We start from the raw sequence: 17,602 nt of genomic DNA, 5'->3' as shown, positions 1-17,602 counted from the left end.
AACTTGATTTTTAGTGATGCCGAAAAAGGCAATTTTGAAACCCCATTTTTGTAAATTGGGTCCGTAAATATTAAATATGAATATTTATGGATTTATTATAAAAGTATATTAAAGTTTGGTCTAGTAATTTGTTCAACTAATAGTTAATTTAGGTGCAGGGTCTAAATTGTAAAAGTTTAATCACTATAGATATTTAATTAGCTAAATGTTCAAAATGGTAAATAAACCAATTTTTTTTACATTAAATAGTGGATGATGATGTTAACTTCTACTAATTTTGATTAATTGTGATTAAATTTTAATTAATTAAGTCTTAATTAAGTTAATTAAGTAATTAAATATTTAATTAAAGTAAATAAGGCAAATTTTAGTGGGATTTTTTCATCTTCTTCATTTCACCTAACCAGCCATGCTTTGAAAACCTAAGAAAAACCATTTTTGAAGCTCAAGTTATTTGGTCCTTAATTGGTAAGCATTTCCAAGCCATTTTCTTGTAATTTTTATGTTTTTAAGGTCATGAGAGCTTGATTTAGCCTATGTACCAATTTGCAAAACTGTTAAAGTTTTTAAAAGTTATCATTACTGATTTCGTGAAGATTTTTAGGTTAAATTGATAGATTTTAAACTTAAATTATGAAAAAGGACTAGATTTTAAAGTTTAATTGTTAGTTTTGCATATAGGGACTAAATTGAATGAAATGTAAAATTGTTATAAAATTTGTTATAAATAGAAAGTAAGGGGTTCGTAAGGGATGTAATTGCAGTTAGTTTTTAAACCGAAGCTCAAAATTGAAAGATATGGCTATTTTGAATTTAGGGACTAAATTGAATAAAATGTAAAACCTTAGGGGTATCAAAAATGAGATTTTTTAGGTTCATTTATTTCATTTCATAATTTGGTCAATGTTTGGTATTGATGAATTGAATGGAATAATTGCATAGATCAAGAATTGAATTAATGGGAGATAATCGAGAAAAAGCTAAAATTGTTGATTAATCCATGAAAATTCAACTTGTTTGGTATTTTGACCAAGTAAGTTCATATGGGACTTACTATTCTATTTTAATTATTCATGAATTATATTTTAATTAAATATATATAATTGTTAAAATTGAATAGAATTAAGGAATTTGGCACAAATGTCTTGTACTAGACTGGATTGTAAATTCATGTGAATATTGGTTGTATGGAAATAATACAAGGTGTCAATATGATTATTGATTGGTTATATGCCTTGTAAATGAAAAATGAAATATGTACAATATTTGATATCAAAATTTATACAAAAGTAATACCCAAGTGAACTTAGTAAAATGTTAGGATAAGTATGGCATGATATTAGAGTTATACATGTATTTGATCATGGATTTACATGTTATTATAAGATTAGCATTTTTTGCATGTTCTTGAGTTAAAAGTATCATAGGTTTAGCTGTAACATCCTATTCCCGGCCCAATTGTCAGGTTTGAGCTATAGTGTGCTACATTCGTTGCTGGAGCAACTACAATCAAAATAAATACTAATCACATCATTAAACATTCAAACACAAGTATTAATCATTCTTGTGTCTTATACAAGCTTAAGAAAGCTTTAAAGCTATCCTGAGATAGAATAAGGACTGAATTATAAAATATTCAAATTACAAGATCAACGTTGCAACGTGAGGGAGTTCCTCATCGCGACATAATATATTGTTTTAGGGCTCATTGGGACAACAAGGCTCATCGGGACAACAAGTTTCCTCGTCTCATCGTGATATTATAGGTTATTTCTCATCACAATGACATGTGTTTAACGTCGTGACGTCACATACTTTTTTTGCAATTTTCAATTGAATCACCAATCTACATTTTCAAATCAACAAGTATACATACACCAACCACAAGTCCAACTAAAGCATGAAATATTTATGATTCTAACATAACAAAACTCTTGTCATCATCTATGCACTAATGCCATTTTATCTATATGTTAACTAATTAATAACATTTCATTCCAAACATTAAACATTTATGCCTATTCATTAAGCCATAGATAATTGCAGCTTTTTAACATAAACTATACTTTGAACTCATATGCCTATTTCATCCAACAACCAAATCCATACATCCAAATTTTATTCTCAATATTGAATATAACATAATCTTATACTAAAATTGACTCAACCTAGATACATGTCATATAACCAACAAAGAATATATTTGAGAGTATTTACTCAAACACTTGGTGTGCATTGCTTTCCTGTGGCTTTCCAAGTTTTTTGTTGCTCCTTTGTTTTTTAGTTGCTTCCGCTTTATCTTTGGTGCCTTAGGGAATTTCTGAGAGAATTCTCACTTTCGAGAATTAGGTTGACTTAGGCGGATTTGAAGCAAAAAAATATCACCTAAGGCCACACAATTTGCTAGACTAAAGTTCTAGGCCCGTGACATTTGCATATTCTTTGTTTTTTTCCTTTTCAAAAATAGCTAAGAGTTACTATAAAACAAAAATGTATCACTAAAAGATTATTATTATAGTTCTGTATAAGCTGAAGTAAATGGGTAATGCAATTAAAACCATTGATCTCCATTGTTCTATCCATATCACTTACCCAGACGAAAGAATCAAAGAGAATCATATAGTCGGCAATTGAATATCAAAACTACAATAGTAAAGCTTGGAAAGAAAGTTACAGATATGGTCATAATATTTTATTTGGATATTGTGAAGTAACTGGTGTTGAAATCGTTGTGTGAGATGTGTTCAATTAATCAAATGAAATAGCTTGTTTAAAGCATAGTCTACCTGCAATTTTGATTAACTTTAATAGGTTTTCATAAAGTAAAGGTTCAATCGTAAGACACCTTCGTTTATGTAATTGGTTTCCAAAATTATCGAAATCTAAAATATTTTGAAAATGTGAGAAGATCGTTGGAATATTTTCAAAACATTTATAATGTTTTAATAGTTATAATTGAAAGGTTACAAGTGATTCAAAAGTTATATCACTTGGTTGTTAACAAAAAATTGTCACTATTGATAGTGATTAGCTATGTCTCTCAAATACTAAAACTTATGTTACTTGATTATTAACAAAAGTTCAGATTATTCAAGTAATATGTAATGAATAATAATATTCATTATTAATAGATGTGACTATTCAAATAGGTAATTATTAGATAGTTATGTCTCTACGGAGAGACATGAGAACTCTTAGGAATTCCATTTGCAGATATACTAAGAAATAACAAACAACACTAAGAATTCAAAAATAAAAGTTTCTTTATTCTCTTCCATCTATTAATATTTAAAGACTGTCCTATAAAGAATAGTTGTAGAAGTTTTTTATAGAATTTGATGTTCTTGCTATGCTCCGTTCAATGCTCAATACATTGTTTGGTCAGTGTAAAACGTTGACAATTATTGGGTTTCAATACATCTTTAAGGTTAATTTGTCAATAACTCGTTTGCATACTAAAATATAAGTGGGCGAATAAAATCTTAAAGATAATGGCATAGTTTCTACATCTCATTTCTGTTCAAACCAATAGTGAAGAGTCGATAGAACAACGTAAAAGACAATCTCCTTCATGATGATGTGATTGTGATGGTAGGATGTGAAAAAAAAGAATTCTATTTTTAAAAGATAATATTCCAAGTTGAATGAAAAAAAAATAGAGTTGAGATCATTTGCATAAATATGATATACTGCAATGCCGAATGTCCAATTATCCAACAAAGAGAGAGCTTAGGAAAATGTTAATCCCTCTCAGTAATTGAGGGGCCTACATCCAGAGTGAAGACACAACGTAGGACTAAAAACCAATGAAGATTAAGAACAAGTGTAGGACTGAGGACCACACACCTCTTCACTTATTGAACCGAGACTGAAGTTTTGACATTTATTCATTTTATTTAAACTGTTTCAATCAAGAGGACCAACAGTAAACTTGATTCGTAGTAGTGAGCAAAGTCGTCAATGGCACTCTCCAGTATATTTCTCTGCAATTTCTTCAAGGCAAGTGCACAGTTGGTTGGGTTTCGAAAACATGACCATATGATCCGAATCTGAAATCGACTTTACCTCATCTGAAGGATTATTTTCAATCATCCACCGTTGGAAGTCTTCTTTGATGACATTATCTTTGCCGCACACAACGTAAACTCGAGGAACTGTTCCATATTTCTCCTTGGTCACTGCAACAGCCTTGATTGATTCTTCGTCATTAAAGACACCAACATGTCGGACTAAAGTCAGTGCAAGCGTTAAATCCTGCCCCAATCCAAACCAACAAATATCAGCTCTTGCTTTCTATATATTCTTTCAAAGGAGACTGTTAATGCATATGAAAATGACGAAGGGTACTGACTGAATTTGAGAAAGTCTTGCCTCAGGTGGGGATAACTGGTACAACTTGGATGCCAAGAAATTATGTCCGAAGAGTGCTGAAGTTGGAGGCTTATCTAGTCCATTGTGGAACAGAAACTGGATGTCCATGGTCTTGTCGGGACTCAACCTTTCATTGAGCTGTCCGATAAAGAAAAAAAACAGTGATGGAAGTTAAGAAGCTGTCTCAATACTGTTGGAAACGTGATGGGCCGAAAATTTACTTTTTATTACACACTCAATATATTACAATACGAAGATTACAAATATTTTCTCAATGACTAGATAGTCTAGCTGCTGCTAGATTTTAACTCACTCAAGGTTTGCTAACCTTCTCACTCTCACTCACGTTGCTTCTCTTATTTCTTTTTTCTTCTCATTTTTTTCTCATTACAACACAAGTTCAAGCCTCTATTTATAGGCTGATAAAGTGACAACAAATGTGGCTATTAATCCACTTAATTTCCAGCCACAAAACATCTCAATAATGGAGCACTTTGTATGGCTAAAATTTCAGCACTTTGCATGGCACAAAATTGCTCCACGTCTCATGCTTCTAGATTATGCTTGGAGTGGGTTTGATTTCTAACACTCCCCCTCAAACCTAACTTTCATACCGAGCTTCTCTTTGAATTTGTTGAATGTCTCCACTTTCAACGGCTTTGTGAAAATATCTGCCAGTTGATCTTCTGTCCTGCAATGGACCAACTCCACGTTTTTGTTTTTCACTTGCTCTCGGATAAAATGATACTTCGTATCGATGTGCTTGCTTCGGCTGTGCGACACCGGATTCTTGGCAAGTGATATAGCGGATTTGTTGTCAACGTAGATGGTAATTGGACCTTCATTTGAAACACCTATTTCTCCTAAAATATTCTTCAACCATATTGCTTGGCATGTACAAGTTGCTGCGGCCATATACTCTGCTTCACATGTTGAGAGAGCAATTGTTTGTTGCTTCTTTGACGACCATGAAAAACTGCGGAACTGATGTGGAATGCATATCCGGAAGTGCTTTTCCGATCATCCAAGTCTCCCCCATAATCGCTATCTGAGTAGCCAACTAATTTTGAATCTTGTGAGTGGGTATAGAATAAACCATGGTTCATCGTACCTTTGATATATCTCAAAATTCTTTTTGCGGCAATTAAGTGGTCTTGCTTCGGCTTCTCCATGAATCTGCTCACCAATCCTACTGCATATGTAATATCTGGTCGTGTGATTGTCAAATACCTTAAACTTCCAACGAGACTTTTAAACAACGTCGGATTTATCGACTCCCTTGTCGAATCAACACTTAGCTTCATCCCTGGATCAGCTGGCGTGACTACTGGCTTGCAATCCTTCATTTTGAACTTGTTCAAAATCTGCTCCGCATACTTCTTTTGAGAGACAAAAATTCCATCTTGCATTTGTTTCACCTCGACTCCAAGAAAGTATGACATCTCACCGATATCTGTCATTTCAAATTCTTTAGTCATAGCTTTCTTGAAATCATCAGACATACCTGGATTGTTTCCGGTGAAGATTATGTCATCCACATATAGGCATACGATCATGATATCTCCATATCCATTCTTCTTTGTGTACAGGGTGTGCTCGTGCGGGCTTTTGATGAATCCATTTCTTCGGAAGTACTCGTCGATCCTTGTGTTCCATGCTCTTGGGGCTTGCTTCAATCCATACAAAGCTTTCTTCAATCGGTAGACTTTGTCCTCCTTTCCTTGTATGCTATATCCAGGTGGTTGTTCTATGTAGACTTCCTCCTCCAAGTAGCCATTCAGGAATGCAGACTTGACGTCCATCTGATAGATTTTCCATTTGTATTGTGCTGCGACCGCTATGAGAAGCCTAATTGTGTCTATTCTTGCGACTGGAGCAAATATTTCATCATAGTCCACTCCTTGTCTTTGCTTGTAGCCTTTGGCGACTAGTCTTGCCTTGTATTTCTCTACTTTTCCTTCTTTGTTGGTCTTCGTCTTGTACACCCACTTGACACCAATCGGGCTATGTCCTTCTGGCAGACTTGTTAGCTCCCACGTGTCATTCCTTCTTATTGCAGCAATCTCCTCGTCCATGGCCTTCTTCCATTTATTGTCTTCAATTGCTTCTTCGTATGTCACTGGATCACATTCTGTCATTAGACAGAATAGTGAATAATCGAACTGCGTCTCTACAGGTTCCGTAGAATTGTAGATGTCGTTGAGACTCCGTGTTCTTGTGGGTGCTTCATCTGAGCTGCTGCTTCCGCTGCTGCTGGTTGGTGACGAAGGGGCTGTTGTACCAGGACTTTGATCATCGCCTTGTTCTTCTTGGTTGATGACATCATTGTCGTCTTCGTTGAAAAATAATCCTTCCACTTTCTTTTCTTCTTCACTCCATCTCCAGTAATCCGCTTCATCGAACTCGACATCTCTTGAGATAATCAATTTCTTAGTAAGAGGATTATAAAGTCTGTAGGCCTTACTTCTTTTGTCATAGCCTATAAAGATACACTTCTCTCCTCTATCGTCAAGCTTTTTCCTCTGTTGCTCAGGAACGTGTGCATATGCAATGCATCCAAAAATTTTGAGGTGTCCAACTCTTGGCTTGTGATCGCTCCATGCTTCTTCTGGTGTCTTGTGTCTTACACTTTTTGTTGGACATTGATTCAACAGATAAACTGCGCATTCAACGGCTTCAGCCCAGAAAGTTCTCGGAAGGTGTTTACCTTTTATCATGCTTCTTGCCATATCCAGAATTGTCCGATTCTTCCTTTCTGCAACTCCGTTTTGTTGTGGAGTGCGTCTGGCTGTTAACTGATGAATGATTCCATGATCCTTGCAGAAACTTTCATAAAGCTTTGCAGTATACTCGCCTCCTCTATCGGATCTGAGTATCTTCAAATATCGACCACTCTGTTTTTCCACCATTGCTTTGAACTCCTTGAATTTTTCTAGGGCTTCCGATTTTGCTTTGAGAAAATAAACCCAACATTTTCTGCTATAATCATCAATAAAAGTTAGGTAGTACCTGTTTCCACCGAGTGATTCAATGTCGTACGGACCAGATATGTCGGTGTGTACAATTTCCAATGGTCTTCTAGCTCTTCGAGATTTTCCTACAAATTTCTGCCTATGCTGCTTTCCTTTGACACAGGCTTCACACAGTTGATCTGGATGATTAATACTTGGTAATCCATTCACCATATTTGTCTTCGACAACAGCTTCAAGCCAGAAAATCCGAGATGTCCGTACCTTAAGTGCCACAACCATGATTCATTCTTCAGATCCGTCTTCATGCATTTTACTTCTCCAGACTCGATGTCGAGGGTGAAAAGACGATTTCGCGTCATATCAACTCGAACAACTAATTCTCCACTTTTGTTCCTGATGGCGAGTGAGCGGTCTTTCATATGAACTTCATATCCTTTTTCTAGGAGTTGACCAAGACTGATCAGGTTGCTCTTCAAAGCTGGTACGTAGTAAACGTCTGAGATGTACTTCTTCTCTCCATTCCTTTGTGTTATAACAACCTTGCCCTTTCCTTTGATTTCTGCATGTGAGTTGTCTCCAAAAGTTATTTTTCCATGAACTGTTTCATCTAATTCTGTGAACAGCTCCTTTCTTCCACACATGTGGTTGCTTGCACCGTTGTCGAGATACCACACACTTCTCTTGCGATCTTCATTTTCTCCGTAAGTGAGAAAGACACTTGATTCCACTTTTTCGTTGCCTTCTGCTGCGACTGCTACATGGTTTCTTTCATCCACTTTGTGTGTTGATCTGCACTCGTAACTGAAATGTCCATACTTGTTACAGTTGTAGCATTGTACCTGAGATTTATTTTCTTGAAATCTGCCTCGGCCACGACCTTTAGATCCACGTCCACGGTTGGATGTTTGATAATCTTTATTTTCTTGATATCTCCCATATGATTGATTTTCACGTCCTCGTGATCCTCTTCCTCCTCTGTTTCCACCACGGTAGCCTCCACGGTATCCTCTGCGGTTTCCTCTTCCTTGGCTAAAGTTATTACTTGTTTCTCCGTCGTCGACGGACAACTTGCTATGCAAGGCTTGATCAAGATTTTCACTATCTTCATTTAGCTTCATCTTTTGCTCATGGGCTTGCAGAGAACCCACAAGTTCTTCGAGCGACATCTTTGACAAATCTTTTGATTCTTCGATGGCAACGACTACGTACTCGAATTTGCGTGTGAGTGACCGTAGAATTTTCTCCATCACTCTTACCTCGTCAAGAGTTTCTCCATTTCGTTTCATTTCATTTACCACCGATTTTACACGATTGGCATAGTCATCGATATTCTCGGAGCTCTTCATTTTTAACATTTCAAATTCAGCTCTAAGTGACTGAAGGCGTACCTTTTTAGCTTTTTCTACACCTTGAAATGATTTTTGCAAAATCTCCCATGCATTCTTCGCGTTCTTCACATCTGATATTTTCTCGAAGGTTGATTCATCTATACCTTGAAAGATACTATTCAAGGCCTTTTGATCCTTCTTTCGTGCTTCTCGTAACGCCTTCTTAGCGTCATTTGATAAAGCTGCTTCTGTAGCGGCATCTCCGGGCTCGATGTATCCTTTTTCAACGATCTCCCAACAATCTTGCGAACCGAGCAAAGCCTTCATTCGAATGCTCCAATTTCCATAATTTGTCTTCGTCAATTGTGGAACTTGTAGCTGAATTACGTCGCCCATATCGACTTGTTAGATGAACACCAAAGGTACTCGGAACTGGACACGAACCGAACTCCGAACCAAGCTCCGAACCGTAGCTCTGATGCCACTTGTTGGAAACGTGATGGGCCGAAAATTTACTTTTTATTACACACTCAATATATTACAATACGAAGATTACAAATATTTTCTCAATGACTAGATAGTCTAGCTGCTGCTAGATTTTAACTCACTCAAGGTTTGCTAACCTTCTCACTCTCACTCACGTTGCTTCTCTTATTTCTTTTTTCTTCTCATTTTTTTTCTCATTACAACACAAGTTCAAGCCTCTATTTATAGGCTGATAAAGTGACAACAAATGTGGCTATTAATCCACTTAATTTCCAGCCACAAAACATCTCAATAATGGAGCACTTTGTATGGCTAAAATTTCAGCACTTTGCATGGCACAAAATTGCTCCACGTCTCATGCTTCTAGATTATGCTTGGAGTGGGTTTGATTTCTAACAAATACATGGTAAGAACTGCAGAAGCATGTACCTGTTGAGAAATAGTTAGGTAAGGGAGATTTGGACCGGGCATGAAAGCAGTGGCAAATACTGCAACAGCAACTTTTTTCAGGAAATCTTTCCATGGCAGCCGATATGGAATACCCACCCAGACTGTGACCCACTAGAATCACCTTCTCCTCCGGCTGAGCAGACGCCATGAAGTTCATCAATGGTTCAAAGTAATCAGGAAACGACTAAACCTCCTGAACTTCCTTTGGATGAATACCAGCACCAGCCAAGTCCATTGCTGTAACCTTGTGGCCCATTGATTTGAGCTGAGTTATCACTTTATACCAACACCAAGCTCCATGGCAGGCTCCATGAACTAGCACAAAATGACCTTCTTTCTTCTCCATCTCTTTTTCTCTTCCTTGCTCTCTTTACTTGTTTGGTTCAGTCTCTTGCAACCAATTTATATCAAAATTATGGGAGATAATTCAATAAGTGCGGCCTTTAAATCAATTGATTCCCTTTAAGTCAAGGCGTAGCTTATTGGTATTGCAATGTATTTGCATTTATATTCTTTGTTTTTTCCCTTCTCCAAAACAGCTATAAGTTACCATAAAACAAAAACGTAATATCAAAAGGATGGCTATTATAGGTCCATATAAGCTAAAGTAAGACGGACGACAGAATCGAGGAGAACATCGTATGGTCGGCAACTAAATATCAAATTTAATTAATAGTAAAACTTGGAAAGGATAAGATCATAAGAGCTTAGAGTTTGATATTTAGTTGTATTTTATACTGTATAATTTCACCATGAATCAAGCAGGAATCTCTCTGAAATTTCTTAAAGGCAAGAGCAGAAGCCTCAGGACCTAACCATGTGATCAAAATCCAGAAGCAGCGTCACCCCATTAGGTGGGTTGTGTCCCTTTGGCTTCATTGAATGAACAGGCACAACAAGGGTGCTGCCATGCCGCACAACCAGAACAAGCACAGTTTAAAGGTTCTTCCGCTTAAAGTCGAAAGGTTATAACTAAATCACCTTTTTAGTGCTACTACTATCATTGCATCTTTCCTTGCCCAAGTTCAAGAATCATCAATAATACTAGTCTATTTTGTATCACATGTTTTGAAGAGAAAAAAAAAAGAATGGTTGTTAGCCACAACGTGTTTGTCATGGTGTGCTGTTTCTTCAAGAAATAGCCCAATAGAGATATTTATATTATTAAAAGATTCAAGTTTTATTTTATAATAATATTTTTTCAATGAAAGATTAATAATATTTTTTAAATTTATTTCTAATTTTAAAAGTTAATATTAATATAAAATTGTAATCTTAAATATTTTATTAAATTTATAAATTATATTAATTATTTATTATATAATTAAATTGAATATCGAAAATTATAATATCTAAGATCAATATTTTAACATTTTTAAATATTTTAAGAAAATAAAATTAAAAACTTATACTTAATATAATATTAGTTTTATTTTAGTTAATTCTTTCCATTGATGAAAAAATATTTTCCAAGAACCAAACACTTGAAAAATGATTTCAAAAAATAAATTGATGTTTCGAAAAAGTATGTTTTCTAATGCTTGGATGAAGTATTATTTTCAATGAAACAAGCCCTCATACCATGGGAAGTATGTTTTCTAATGCTTGGATGAAGTATTGTTTTCAATGAAACAAGCCCTCATACTATGGGAAAGTTTTACAGATTTTTATTTAATATTGTCTAAAAATAAATTAATTAAATCAATAAATAACATTAATTCGAAATGTTCCTTTTTTTTTATGCTAGTCTAATAGTGCCTTTATGACTGAAGGAAAATGGAATAGATACTTGCAAAAACTCATTTCCTCGAGACTTTGTCCTGCTCGTTTATTCTTTTTTTAGTGCAACCAATATATAACTTTTTTTTATTTGTTACTGCCAACAGAATTTAACATTTGAATGGCCAAGTTCGTAGAACTTCAACAACAAATGAAGAACGTCTGAAATGAAAAACTGGTACAATACCATTGATATACTTTATTCCTAGACCAAACTCAATTCACAAACCAGCTATGAGAAGAACTCCCTGCTTCAGTGGTGAGCCTTCGGTTCACATTACTAAGCCAGACCGTTGTGTACATTACTAAGATCTTGATTTCAAAATACTCTATCCTTGATGTTACCAAACTGTTAAGAGTGTTAACTTTTAGAAAAGCAACGGAGAATGACAAAGGTATATAATAACATAAGTACATGTTACACAAGCTGATCAAAACTTAGCAATGGGATTCAAAAGACATTGTTTTGATGAGTGAACTGCGGGTTTTACCATCAGCGTCTAGTTTCACAAAAGTATTGTCATGCTTTGAAGTAGCTGCAAAATTTATCATCTTTTGTTGTAATTTAAAGCAGTTGCTGATATTGCCTTGGAAAGCTGCTTCAATAGCTTCATCAATTCAATGTTCTCATGTCTCAACTTGAGTAAAGGAAAAATCAAGCGAGGTTAAACCATCCTGAAATTTGTAAAAGAATAAGTTGAGAATTAAAGCTGATAGAACAACTATTTATGTTGCTCTTGAAGGAAAAAGAATAAGACAAAGAGCTCATATATGGATTAAACACTTAGCAAGCTACAATACCAAACACCAAATGAATTTTCAAAGAACATCAGTTAAGAAATATGATATCTCTATACCTTGATTTTTAGAATAGTAAATCTTGATGGCCTATCAATTTATAGGACCTAATTTGATTCACATTTTGCAATATAATGTACACAACCTACACAACAAGACAGTTTTATCATCCACATCAAGAATCATCTTAAGAGAATCTATTCCAGGAGGATCTTCAGTTCTTCACTAAGGGTGTGAAAGGAAAGAAAAAGTGGAAAGAAAATAAATTTTGAGTGTGCTTGGTTGGGAAAAAAGTGAGAGGAAAGAACATAAGAGAGATGATCATTTTCCACCCTAATGCATAAAAATCAATTCTTCCAAATTAGAATGATGATAGAAGAAAAAATAAGAAAAATGTGCATGTTAATTCAAAATTATGCATTTTTCAAATGTTTTGTTTTCTTTCCTTTCATTTTCACCTCTACCAAGAAATGGATAGAAATTCTTTCTTTCCATTTTTCATCTCTCCTACCAAACACACCTATGGAAAGAAAAATTATGTTTTCCATCCTTCAATTTTCTATTCTTTTAATTTTCTTTCCACTCTAGCAAAGCAAAGCCTAAAGGTGTACTTGGTTGGGTGGATAAGTGAAGGAAGGGGGGAGGGGGAGTGGAAAAGTGGAAAATAGAATGTGCTTGGTTGGAAAGAAAAGTGGAAAGAAAATAGGAGGGATGACCATTTTCCATCCTAATGCATAAAAATCAATCTTTCCAAATCGGAATGATGAGAGGAGAGAAAATGAAAGAGATGTGTATGTTAGTTCAAAACTATACATTTTTCAAAACTATACATTTTTCAACTCTAAGCAATGGATGGAAAGAAAATGTAATTTTCTTTTCATTTTTCCATCTCTCCTACCAAGCACACCTATGGAAAGAAAAATTATATTTTTCATCCTTCTAGTTTTTCACCCCTTCAATTTTCCATCTTTCCAATTTTCTTTCACCGTACCAAGCAAAGCCTAAACATAATGCTTACACAAAGCTAAACCAACTAAACAAATAATAATAATACAGAAGCATTCATGGGATTGTAGCAGAAATTTTATCTCTAGGATACCTCACAATTGAAGACACTTGCTATACTCCTGCAACCCCTGTATCCAAAGCTATCTCCACTCTTGCCTCAAATGGTATACGATTCGCTCTCTCTTCCCGCTCAGCGAAAATTTTATCTCCCAAGATATCTCACAATTAGCATTGACTGCCAACTTTCTTCTGTTTTGATTCAACTTCACAAACATGTCCCCTAAGACTATATTGAAAATGAAAACAATTACCTAGATAACTCTTCTATATCCAATTAGCCTTTCAACTCCATTCTTATTTTCTAAATTCAAATCTTTCCCTTCATCCTGACTTTAGTAACACCCAAAATTAGATAAACAAAACTATGGCAAAGAAGGTAAACTGAGAAAGTAGATCAAACGGACTCCAATTTGGACTAAAATTACAATCCATTCAAAAGATAAATGCTTTTACGGGATTTTGAGTGTTAGATCCATGGGGTTTTAGTTATAACTAGCGAAAATATATATATAAATAACTCATAATCTATGAAAAAATAGTGTATCATATTATCAAGCAAGAACCAAAAATTTTAAAAAGAGAAACACAAAGAAGTATGAGAGTAAAAGAGATTAAAGGGAATACACACACACACATATGCATATATATATATATAAGAAGCAAACAACAAAATCAAACCCATAAAGAGAGGCAAAGATGAAAGAATTTGGGTTTAGGGTTTAAGACCAAAACTTGGATAAAATTAGTAAGATGAAGGAAATTTTTAGATAAGAAGAAAATCTGTAAGAGAGAAGCAAATATTGAAGCAAATCGTACCTGGAGAGAGCTTTTAGAGACGTGAGAAAGAAATTGTAAAATGTCTTACAAGCTTTCAACCCGTAAGTCAATTTATGCAAAATGAGTGTTATTTTCCATTGACCTGCAAAAAAGTTTTTGTTGACTAACTTTCTTTTCCTCAGACAAACATCAGAAAATGATGAGAATGTTTTCCAAAAAAATGAAAACAGGGAAACAAAGAACCCTTATAGACAGCTCAGTTACCTGACTAGGGCTTTCATTCCTCAGAACATGTATTCATCCTACTGTTTAAAGCACAATTCCTGAAATCTTTCTAGGCTGCAATTGAAGCAAGAGACAGAACTTCTATAAACATATGAAGAGCCTTACAGTATTGATGAAAGGAATATACCGTAATAGGAAAATGAAGTACCGTTTAAGAAGAACTTCTGGGTTGTACGGGAACAAGTTCTTCAGGTGAAGGTTCTCCACGGACTTTTTCAGAGAAAGCAAACAACCTTTGGCTAGCTCATACATTTGTTTCGTGTGTCTATATTCAAGGTTACCATTAAATTTCTTCTCTAGGGACAAAGGAATCGTTTTCACAGGTCCAGATGACGGCTCTATCTTAAAATTGGAGCTTTCTGACAAAATTTTTCTTCTCTTGCTAGATAATTGATTACTTAGTTTCCCGTAAACTGAAAACTCCATAAATGTTTGCCATGAATCACAAACGATGCGCAAGCACCTACACAATAAACAAAAGGCCACACCCCAGAAGAAAAGTATGACAAGTTATATTGAATCAGATGTAAAAAGGAAATGAACAAAACAGCTGTCTTATCACGCTACCTTGTGTGGACAAGTTTAAGAAACAGCATGTTGTAGATGGAAACTAAAATAAATACCTTAAGAGATACTCTGCACAGCTAATTCCTGTGTCTTTCGAGATAAGATAATCAAGAAGAACTTGATGATCATAGTGCAACTACAGATGATGAACAGAAACACATAACATCAGGGATTATCTATGACCTACTCAAATAAAAGAAATAGAAACATATTTTTCCCATTGACATTTTTTTTATTGGACAACAAAATTGGAGCCTGGAGTGCTTATAGCAAGATTAGGGTATAAAAGACTTGCCTCTGCAAGGAAGAGATGAAACAGGCATATGGGATTAAAAATATATGAAACATGAAAAAGAACATCTTCCATCTCATCTTGAGGTGCCAGCCTTTCTTTGTGAAATCTGTAGACAAACCAAGAAAAAGGTCAAAGAATAACCGAAGAAAAATCATTAAACAAAATGATGGTAACAACAAGGATATTTGTGCTCACTGTTGTTCTTCGCAGGCTTGTAGAGAAAGCAATTCCAAGAGAAATTTGAATAATATGTCATCCTAAGACAAAAAAGGAAATACAAAATGGCACCCTAAGAAAGCCTAGATGAGGAAAAAAACAAACAAATAACTAGTTCTAGAGCAACTAATAAACTCTTTATGCACAAATAATTGCAGTAAGCTTACAAAAATAATGATAATGATGCACCATAATTTTCAGGAAAAGGAACACGCAAAGAGACAAAGGAACAACACATAGTGTTTAACAAAGTTTCAATGCTGCAGCAAACTGACCTCATGCGTATACAGTTTGAGGAGGGAAAATGAGAAGTTTATGGACTTCTCCCTGTACATTTCATGGGCAACAAGCTTATCGACCAGAACATGTCCCGAAAGCCATGCATAAAGCTCTAACAAACCTTTCTCTCTACCATAACAACTGTGCTCTGAAATTGCATCAACATCTATGGATGACTTCACAGTTGCACTAGAATAATGCTTCCTAGTGGCTTTTCCAAGATTTATCAAACTGAAGGAACACCTCAAGAAAAGAAAAATGGCCTGTCTTTGTAAATGGCGAGAGTGCATGCTATGCACCTCTCCATCAAAATTACTTAACATAAAAGGAGAGTCCTCTAGAGAATCATCCTGATTCATGACATCAGTTAAAGGTTGATACAAAAGGTCTTCAAAGTATCTATGGAGAAGCTGCAACCAGGAAACAAGAACCAAAAAATCTAGGGGTATTTGTAAACTAAGTCTGATCATCAAAACCTGCAAAATGCTTAAGTCAATCAAATTAGACTGCTTGTATGTGAAAGTAAAACAGGATTGGTTAGCAGCAAAACATCTACATTCACATACCAATAATTTGTGGCTGAAGTACCGAGAGATGCACGTGTTGACACATTTGCCTTCCTTGCGAAGGCACCAATATAGAAGTTTAGGCACTAGGTTGATAATTTTGGAAAGAATCACATTCTTATCTAGGGAATCGTCTAACCCTTCCGCAAAACTAATTTGGTCAACAAATGAAGATAGTAGCTGAATAAAATTCCCCAAGAACAAAGTATTCCGTTCATCATCTTCACCACCATTTCCACCAAAGATCTCGTCCATTGAATCCCAAGGCACATTCGAAATGAAAAAGCTTATCGAATTTAAAAGCACAAGAACAAGCTCATCATCACACTCTTCCTTCAAAAACTTCAGTATATTTCTTAATGTGCGGATAATTCCAGCTACTGTAAACAAGCTGGTATTTTTCAACTTAGATTTAAATAAACCTACAAGATTCAATAAGTCAGAACCAGAACCTCCAGCTCCAGTTATTGAAGGTTCAAAAGAACACGAAGATATGTTCGAGATTGATAATTCTAAGCATATAGAGAGCGAATGGATAAAAAATTCCCAGGTTTTTACCTACAATAACAAGAAAAGAACCTAATAAAAAGGAGGGAAAAAACAAACTTCAAAGTTATAAATAAAATCTTTAAATTGATTAACATACAGATGAGGCTAGAAATTCAGAGAAGGTAACGAGCACATTGCCAGCTAAATGTTGAACGTATAGGCTTTCCAGAGTTAACAAAGGAATCTGAAAGGAAAATTTGAGAATTAATGTGATTTGGCGATTTGGGATTTCAAGAAAAAACTACAAAAATTAACAAAATAGTAAAGAAAAAGAAAGTACCAGGTGAGATATTGATTTGGATAAACAATGGGGGTTTTGTGAGTTTGGGTTTAATGGAGAAGATATGTGAGCCGACGGAATCAAGCGGCGAATTTCATTTGAGACCTGAAAATAGAACCAGACAATAGAGTTAAGTAATGAAAGGAGGTTCAATGTAGGAGTTTTAGAGAAGAAGAAAAGAGGGGAACCTGAGAGAGAATGAGAAGAAGGTTTTTCTCTTCTTGTTTGCTGAAAGACAAATTCTCTGATACCTAACATAGCAAAAGTAATAACAATAAGATTAAAGAGAAAGAAAATGAAGGGGAAATTGAAATTTTGGAGGAGAATGGAACGGACGGTGAAAGGATGGAGAGAATCGTTGATCAGACGGCAGATACGAATAAATTGAGACTCAGTGAGCGACGGTGAAGACATTTTTTTACCCATTTTTCTTAAAGAACCGCAATGTTGTATTTATATACAAGTGTAAAATTACCAAGTTGGGCAAGTTTTATACTTTTATTGAATTCATTGTCTTTCTTTAATTTAGGAATCA

The 17,602-nt window shown here is 35.0% G+C and overlaps 2 protein-coding genes and 1 pseudogene across 4 annotated transcripts; all 3 read right to left on the bottom strand.

Moving 5' to 3' along the window:
• Positions 1-3,957: 3,957 nt before the first annotated feature.
• On the bottom strand, positions 3,958-4,479 carry LOC107933105 (putative methylesterase 19). Its single transcript, XM_041084129.1, has 2 exons — positions 4,372-4,479; positions 3,958-4,254 (listed from the first exon to the last, which is right to left on the bottom strand). Exons 1-2 carry the CDS (start codon positions 4,477-4,479, stop codon positions 3,958-3,960), a joined length of 405 nt encoding a protein of 134 aa, XP_040940063.1.
• A 5,039-nt stretch (positions 4,480-9,518) lies between these two features.
• Positions 9,519-10,563, bottom strand: LOC121203412 (polyneuridine-aldehyde esterase-like; annotated as a pseudogene).
• A 987-nt stretch (positions 10,564-11,550) lies between these two features.
• Positions 11,551-17,518, bottom strand: LOC107933052 (uncharacterized). 3 transcript variants are annotated; one of them, XM_016865211.2, is made up of 14 exons: positions 17,404-17,518; positions 17,256-17,318; positions 17,068-17,172; positions 16,885-16,971; positions 16,239-16,796; positions 15,669-16,148; positions 15,373-15,434; positions 15,178-15,283; positions 14,939-15,018; positions 14,464-14,778; positions 14,295-14,369; positions 14,070-14,172; positions 13,285-13,479; positions 11,551-12,062 (listed from the first exon to the last, which is right to left on the bottom strand). In XM_016865211.2, exons 1-11 carry the CDS (start codon positions 17,491-17,493, stop codon positions 14,333-14,335), a joined length of 1,983 nt encoding a protein of 660 aa, XP_016720700.2. In that variant the 5' UTR covers positions 17,494-17,518; the 3' UTR covers positions 11,551-12,062; positions 13,285-13,479; positions 14,070-14,172; positions 14,295-14,332. The 3 variants fall into 3 exon arrangements, with proteins under 3 accessions (XP_016720700.2, XP_040940192.1, XP_016720693.2); XM_041084258.1 differs by having other exon boundaries at positions 13,285-14,172; XM_016865204.2 differs by lacking the exon at positions 13,285-13,479.
• Positions 17,519-17,602: the final 84 nt, after the last annotated feature.

Source organism: Gossypium hirsutum, chromosome A12 (genome assembly GCF_007990345.1).
Source record: "Gossypium hirsutum isolate 1008001.06 chromosome A12, Gossypium_hirsutum_v2.1, whole genome shotgun sequence".
In the NCBI taxonomy this organism is placed as follows: Eukaryota; Viridiplantae; Streptophyta; class Magnoliopsida; order Malvales; family Malvaceae; genus Gossypium; species Gossypium hirsutum.
This window is presented reverse-complemented; position numbering and strand designations above follow the sequence as displayed.

What these genes read in the sequence shown, in the direction of transcription:
- LOC107933052 (XM_041084258.1), bottom strand. Translation starts at nt 17,493, where the DNA reads ATGGGTAAAAAAATGTCTTCACCGTCGCTCACTGAGTCTCAATTTATT. An exon ending in TTCTTCTCATTCTCTCTCAG is followed by an intron (nt 17,173 to 17,255) that starts GTTCCCCTCTTT and finishes TTCTATTTTCAG; the next exon opens with GTCTCAAATGAAATTCGCCG. An exon ending in CCAGAAGTTCTTCTTAAACG is followed by an intron (nt 14,370 to 14,463) that starts GTACTTCATTTT and finishes CTTCAATTGCAG; the next exon opens with CCTAGAAAGATTTCAGGAAT.
- LOC107933105 (XM_041084129.1), bottom strand. Translation starts at nt 4,479, where the DNA reads ATGGACATCCAGTTTCTGTTCCACAATGGACTAGATAAGCCTCCAACT. An exon ending in ACCAGTTATCCCCACCTGAG is followed by an intron (nt 4,255 to 4,371) that starts GCAAGACTTTCT and finishes GGATTGGGGCAG; the next exon opens with GATTTAACGCTTGCACTGAC.